The sequence below is a fragment of the Elephantulus edwardii genome, unplaced genomic scaffold (assembly GCF_000299155.1).
Source record: "Elephantulus edwardii isolate Elephantulus edwardi_28Jun2011 unplaced genomic scaffold, EleEdw1.0 scaffold00049, whole genome shotgun sequence".
Taxonomy (NCBI): Eukaryota; Metazoa; Chordata; class Mammalia; order Macroscelidea; family Macroscelididae; genus Elephantulus; species Elephantulus edwardii.
In genome coordinates, this window is record NW_006399799.1 from 16734397 (window position 1) to 16741081 (window position 6685).

Sequence of the window (6685 nt, forward strand, 5' to 3'; positions counted from 1 at the left end):
CTTTTAAGTTATTCTTTCCCTCATCTGTTTCAATGCAGCATACACAATTTATCCAGTTTTTCTCAGTCTTACCCCAACCCTGGTGTCAGTCCCATATTACAGCACTCCCACCACTCTTGTAAAGATGTTATCAGTCTCATTTTGTGGATTATGATCGTGACAGTGACGTTGTCGTTGGCAACGATGCTGACAACTAATTACAGAGCAGTGGTCGTGAGCCAAAAACCTCTGAATGTCCTTCTTACTGTCATTGATCATTTCACTGTTTTTCTATCACAAGGGACCTCAAGATTACATGTACAAACAAAATAAAACCCATTGCTTTTAAGTCAATTCTAATTTTAATGAATTAAATCACAGATTGGTTGTGAAGACTTCAGTCAGGACCTGGTATGGGATAAGATCTCCATGATCAACATTTAAGTGTCATGAAGAAGCTGAATAACTTTCTAATGTATTTTCCTGGTGGTGAATAGAGGAAAATGTTGACTTGCCCGTAGTAACTCAGTAGAGACTAAAAGTATAATTCAAACATTAGTCTACCAGACATAGCAGTGCACAGAGAATCAGAATGAGATCTTTGCTCATTGTTGTTATGTATCGAGTCACCTGTGACCCATAGCAACCCTACGTATAGCAGCTCTGAGCCCTGTCCTATCCTGAACCAGTCTTACGAATTCTGACACACCAACCCCTATTGCCCCAGTTACCATATTAATCCACCTCATCCAGGGTCTTCCTCTCCTCCACTGTCCCTCCACCCTCCCGAGCATGATGTCCTTCTCCAAGGGCTGGTCTCTCCTGGCCTCATGCCCAAACTATGTGAGATAGAGCTTCAACATCCTAGCCTCCAAGGAGAAACTTGGTTTAAACTCTCCAAGACAGACCTATTTGTTTTCTCGGCAGGCCATGGTATGTTCAAGACTCTTCTCCAGCACCAGAATTCAAAGGCATCAATTCTTCTTCTGTCATCCTTATTTATTGTCCACCTCTCTGATGCACTGCAAGTAATTATGAAGACCATGGCCTGGATTAGGTGCACCTTAGTCTCTAGACTGACATTGTTGCTTTTCAGTATTGGTACTTAATATTATATAAATAGGTAACCCTCTCTGGTCTGTTTGTACTCTTGAAAAAAACAGAAAAGGAAATAGTCAGATGACAAATCCATCAAGTTCTCAGCATTACTTGTGCGTGTGCTATCCCCAAAGGACTTTTTTGTAGTCCTCTTAGTGAAAATGTTCAGGGAATTTCATCTACATTCCCACTGGGGTCAGGAAAGGAAGAGTCCTGAACCTTATAAGAAAGGTCTTTTCCCAGCTTTCTTAGGGCTGTCTCGTGAAACATTGGCAGTATAAAGTCTTAACCATTAAGTCCATTTGTAGACAGCCAAGGCTTCTTTGATCTACATCTCATCATCAAATGGGCAAAGGCTTGTTTATCAGCATGAAGAGAACCACAACATGAATGAAAGACAGTGGCTGTTCTCCAAAACACTCCTTGGAGGCAAAGATGACTAAGCATTTTCTTACACACTTTGGACATGTTGCTAGAAGAGGCTATTTGTTGCAAAGGGACATCAAGCTTGGAAAGGTGGGGGATCAGAGAAAGAAAGGAAGATCTTTGATGAGATGGATTGACAAAGTGGCTACAATAATGGACTCAAGCATATTAGAGATGATGAAGAGGGCACAGAATATGACAGGATTCAGAGATGTTGTTCAAAGTGTCACTACGAGTCATACTCGACTTGAAGGCACCTAACAATAACATGTGGATGTTGTTGTTGTTGTTGTTATGTGTCGTCGTCGAGTTGTAGACGACTCATAGCGACCCTATGTACAACAGCCCTAAACCCTGTTCTATCCTGTGCCAATCTCATTGCCTCTGACACACCCATCCCAATTACCCCAGTCACTGAATCAATCCACCTCATAGAGGATCTTCCCCTCCTGCGCTGTCCCTCCACTCTACCCAGCATGATGTCCCTCTCTAAAGACCTGTCTCTCCTTAGAACATGTCCAAAGTATGTCAGACAAAGCCCCAGAATCCTTGCCTCCAAGGAGTAGCCTGGTATAACCCTCTCCAGGATGGATCTGTTTGTTTTCTTGGCAGCCCATGGAACATTCAATACTCTTCTCCAGCACCACAGCTCAAAGGTATCAATTCTCCTTCTATCCTCCCTAGTCATTGTTCAACTCTCTGATGCATAACAAGTGATTGCAAAGACTATGGCCTGTATCAGGTGCACCTTAGTCTCCAGAGAGACACCGTTGCTCTTGAGTACTTTAGAGAGGTCCCTAACTGCAGACTTTCCCATCGCAATATGTTTTTTTATTTCCTGGCTGCTGGTGCCAAGAGTGTTGACCGTGGAGCCGAGCAAACTGAAGCTATGAACAATCTCAATCTCTTCACCATCCATCCTGATGCTACTGATTGGTCCAGTGGTGAGAATCCTTGTCTTCTTGACATTGAGCCTCAGTCCATATTGAAGGCTGCAGTCCTTGACCCTCTGCAGTAAGTGCATGAGGTCCTCCTCAGTTTCAGCAAGCAGGGTTGTGTCATCTGCATAACGCAGATTGTTGATAGATCTTCCATCAATCCTAAGGCCACGCTTCTCCTCATAGAGCCCAGCCTCTCGGATAATCTGCTCTGCATACAGGTTGAAAAGGTATGGAGATAGGACACATCCCTGGTGTACACCCTTCCCAATTTTGAACCATGCAGTGTTGCCCTGCTCTGTTCTGGCGACTGCCTCTTGATCCAAGTATAGGTTTCGCATTAGCACGATTAAATGTTCTGGGATTCCCATTCTTCTCAGAGTCAGTCACAGTTTGTTATGATCCACACAATCAAATGCCTTTGCATAATCAATGAAACACAGATAGACATTCTTCTGGTATTCTCTGCTTTCAGCTAAGATCCATCTAACATCAGCTATAATATCCCTAGTACCACGACCCCTTCTAAACCCATCCTGGACTTCTGGCAGTTCTCTGCTGATGTTGCTAGGTGTCATTAAGTCAAGAATGGATCATAGCAACCCAATGAACACTGTCTGAACACTGTCCTATCCTATGCCATCATCCTCACAATCTCTGACACTCTTAAGCCCGTTGCCACCATCACCATGTTAACCCACCTGGTTGAGAGTCTTCCTCTTTTTTCCACTACCTCTCTACTTTTCCAAGCATGATTTCCCTCTCCAATCTATTCCAGACTGAAATATAAACAAAAAACCAATTATTTATTATATGTACCTTTCTAGTGAGCATAATGGCCTCTTTCTCCAAGTTGAAATTGTCTCAGTCATCTGCTTGGTAAGTGGCATTAGGATAAAAAAGTGGAATATAATAAGAAGAATAGCAAGTGTAATATAAAGCCCTGTTTTAAGAACTTTTTAATCATTAACTTCTTACAACAGTCTTACAAGGTGGTGATTTACTGTTATTATCATTATCTCCATTTTACATATTAGGAAATAGTATGGCTCCAAAATCTGAGTCCTTCACTACAGTGCTATGACTTAAAAGACATTGCATCTATATTCCAAGAGATTCCTTAAAATACCTCATCCCCACATCAATGGCTCACCTTGCTAGTGATCAGATAGTTTACACACTTTGAGACCCGTGCTTCCTTGAAAAATATTGGATGTCATTAATCAACTGGGTACAATCTGCAAATGTTAATGATGCTTTGTTTATGTCAGGTTGTCAGGTCCTTTGTTGAACCTTCAGGAAATAGCAATATGTCAGACACAGAATCTGCCTTGGTTCCCCATCCAGAGTGAGTGTTTGAGGATTTCTTTTCTGTGACACTATTAGGCCTCATACTAGATAGTCTCACCTATTATCTCACTTGAATCATTTAGTCCATGAAAATTGCATGTTCATGAGATGATGAGAGAGAGGAAAGTGGAAGGACTGCAGAACTTAGAAATTCAGCTTTAGTAGTAGCCTTCTCTTCCCTTGTGGTTCACTCAGTGGTCTTCCCCCACCCCGTTACCTTATGGAAAGCCCTCTTTACATCTTTGTTTCTGAGGCTGTAAATGATGGGGTTGAGGAAGGCAGAAATAACATTGTAGAAGAGGGCTAGTTTCTTGTCCCTCTCTGGGGAAGCATTGGCACCAGGGTTCATGTACATAAACATGGCAGGTCCACAAAACATGGTGACCACAGTGATATGAGATGCACAGGTCGAAAAGGCCTTGAGTTTACCTTGAGTTGAGCTGATTTTCAAAATGGTGGCAAAGATGCGGATATAAGAGGCCAGAATGAAGGAAAGAGGTATCAGGAGAAGGATGAAGCCAAGAATAAAATCTACCCTGTCATTGAGGGAAGTATCTGCACAAGCCAGCTTCAGGACAGCAGGGACCTCACAGAAGAAGTGGTTGATTTCATTTGGACCACAATAAGGCAGACGCATAGTGAAGACAGTATAGACGAGGGAACAGCTAACACCCCACAGACCACAAAAGACCACCATTGCCCCACATAACCATGGGCTCATGATAAGCTTGTACCTGAGTGGGTAACAGATAGCCACATATCTATCATAAGACATGACAGAGAAAAGCCAGCCCTCAGTAATGCCCAGCACCAAGAATATATACATCTGGGCCACACATCCAACATAGGAGATAGTTTTCTTCTCACAGACAAGATGCACCAACATCTGGGGCACAGTGGTGGTGACGTAGCTCATATCCAGCATGGAAAGGACACTGAGGAAGAAGTACATAGGGGTATGGAGGCGGGAATCCAGATGAATCAATGTGACAATGAGTCCATTGCCAAAAAGTGTAGAGATATAGAGGAAAAGGAATACATTGAAGAGAATCACATTAATTTGGGAGTTTCTGGAAAATCCCAGAAGAATGAACTCGGACACAGAGCTGTGGTTCACCCAGGGAATGTACTGCATTCTCCTCCTGCTGCAGAAAAAAGAGCAATAAGCCTAGTGGCCCTTGTCAGAGTGTATTCTCAGGCATCACAGTCATTCTGTTCCTGGAAAGACCACCTGTTACTTGGATGTTAATTAGGATTAATGCGAGAGATTTACCTGGGCTGAGGTTAAACTCAGAAACAGAATTTTCTGAATGGAAACATGAAATTTTCTACTTCTTAGACTTATTTTTTTTCCCCTCCAGGTCTTCAGATTTATTTGCTTCTTTATGTTATCTTCAGTAAGGTTGCACTGCTTTCCTTTTCTTCAGTAGTTACTATTCGTGTATTGCTTGACATTCTTCTGCTATATCATGTCCACGGAGCAGGATGATGAAGATTTGAATGTCTTGTCTTTTTCCTCAGAACTGTAACTCAAAATTGTGTTTCTTTTGTTGTTTTAGACTTCCAGTAACTGTAGAAAAACAGAAAAAGATTATAAGAAATTGAGGAAGTTAACATGGCCTCAGATATATTGGAAGTTACTAGAATATTTTACTCAAGTCTGTTTCTATTTATCATTCAGTGTCTGAAAACTTATGCATGAACTCTTTTATTCTAGATGAAGGAGTTGACTGACCCCATTTCTTGTAGCCTTTACAGATCTTAAACAAAAGTATCTTCTTATTTCACCTTGAAACTACAATTCAATCATAATAACCATGATTCTTTTCTTTTTAAGATAATTTTGGGATTTCTGAATCCCTTTGTCCTGGTGAGAATATTCTCAATGGCAATCTACTCTTTGAAGGCCCCACTCCTCTGGAATTGAAAGTTATAATGGGCAGGAAACCTGGGTTAAGATCTGCACATGGTGCTACTTTATCTTTTGAAAGCTAAAGACAGGTTCTCTTGTTCATACTATGTTAGGAATTGGTGTTGCAATGAAGAAAAGGACTTAATCTAGATTCAAATTTGGTACTCTGAGTAGTTTAATTCCCTTGAGCTTTAATTTCCTACCTGTAAAATGGACATAATTGGAATTTTTATAAGAAATACTACATGATATATCTGAAACATCTAGCAATATGATCCTACAAAGCAGAGTTTTAACTATGCTAGTTCCCACTAAATCCTCTTCCCCAGGGCGCCATTCATTAAATTGCTTGCTGACATTGATTAGCATCTGTTACTTGACAGGTTCTGCACTAGAACTGGAGAGAGGACCATGAAGGTATAGTTTCAATCCTCAAGTAGATTATTTTCTAGTGGGAAATAGAGGAATATCACTAAAAGGTGTATTTCAATATGTATAGTAGAAGTTCTGCTGTCATAACTCTGTGATAAACATGACTGCTACTGTTGTGCGCTATTGAGTCAGAAATGAGTCATAGTTGACTATCCATTGGGTTTTCAGAAGCAGTAAACCACATCTTTCTCTCATAGAGCAACTGGTGGATTCAAAACACGTGCCTTTGAGTTAACAATGGAGCTTCTTACCACCAAGCACTAGGTATATAGAATAAAAAAATTCCCACTCTCAAGAAGTTCACACAGTCAGATAAGAGTTAGCTCCAGTCAAGTAATAAGTGCTGTAGTATAAATAGGCATAGGCTTCCAGGGGAACTCACAGAAAGGACACTTAGGCCAGTCGCTGGGATTTAGCCTTCTACAGTAGGAAGAAATTTGATGTGAATCTTAGAAGATGATCAGAAGTTAGTCAGACAAAGAATTCAAAGAAGGGCATTGGGCATTACAAACAGAGTGAGTAGAGGATTCAAAAGATCGTAAGCCAGGAA

At 41.2% G+C, this 6685-nt stretch overlaps 1 protein-coding gene across 1 annotated transcript; it reads right to left on the reverse strand.

Moving 5' to 3' along the window:
- Positions 1-3978: 3978 nt before the first annotated feature.
- Positions 3979-4926, reverse strand: LOC102859804 (putative olfactory receptor 2B3-like). Its single transcript, XM_006886539.1, has one exon. The coding sequence runs from the start codon at positions 4924-4926 to the stop codon at positions 3979-3981; it is 948 nt and encodes a 315-aa protein (XP_006886601.1).
- Positions 4927-6685: the final 1759 nt, after the last annotated feature.

Excerpts from the sequence above, each read along its gene's own strand:
- LOC102859804 (XM_006886539.1), bottom strand. The coding sequence starts at position 4,926 with ATGCAGTACATTCCCTGGGTGAACCACAGCTCTGTGTCCGAGTTCATT.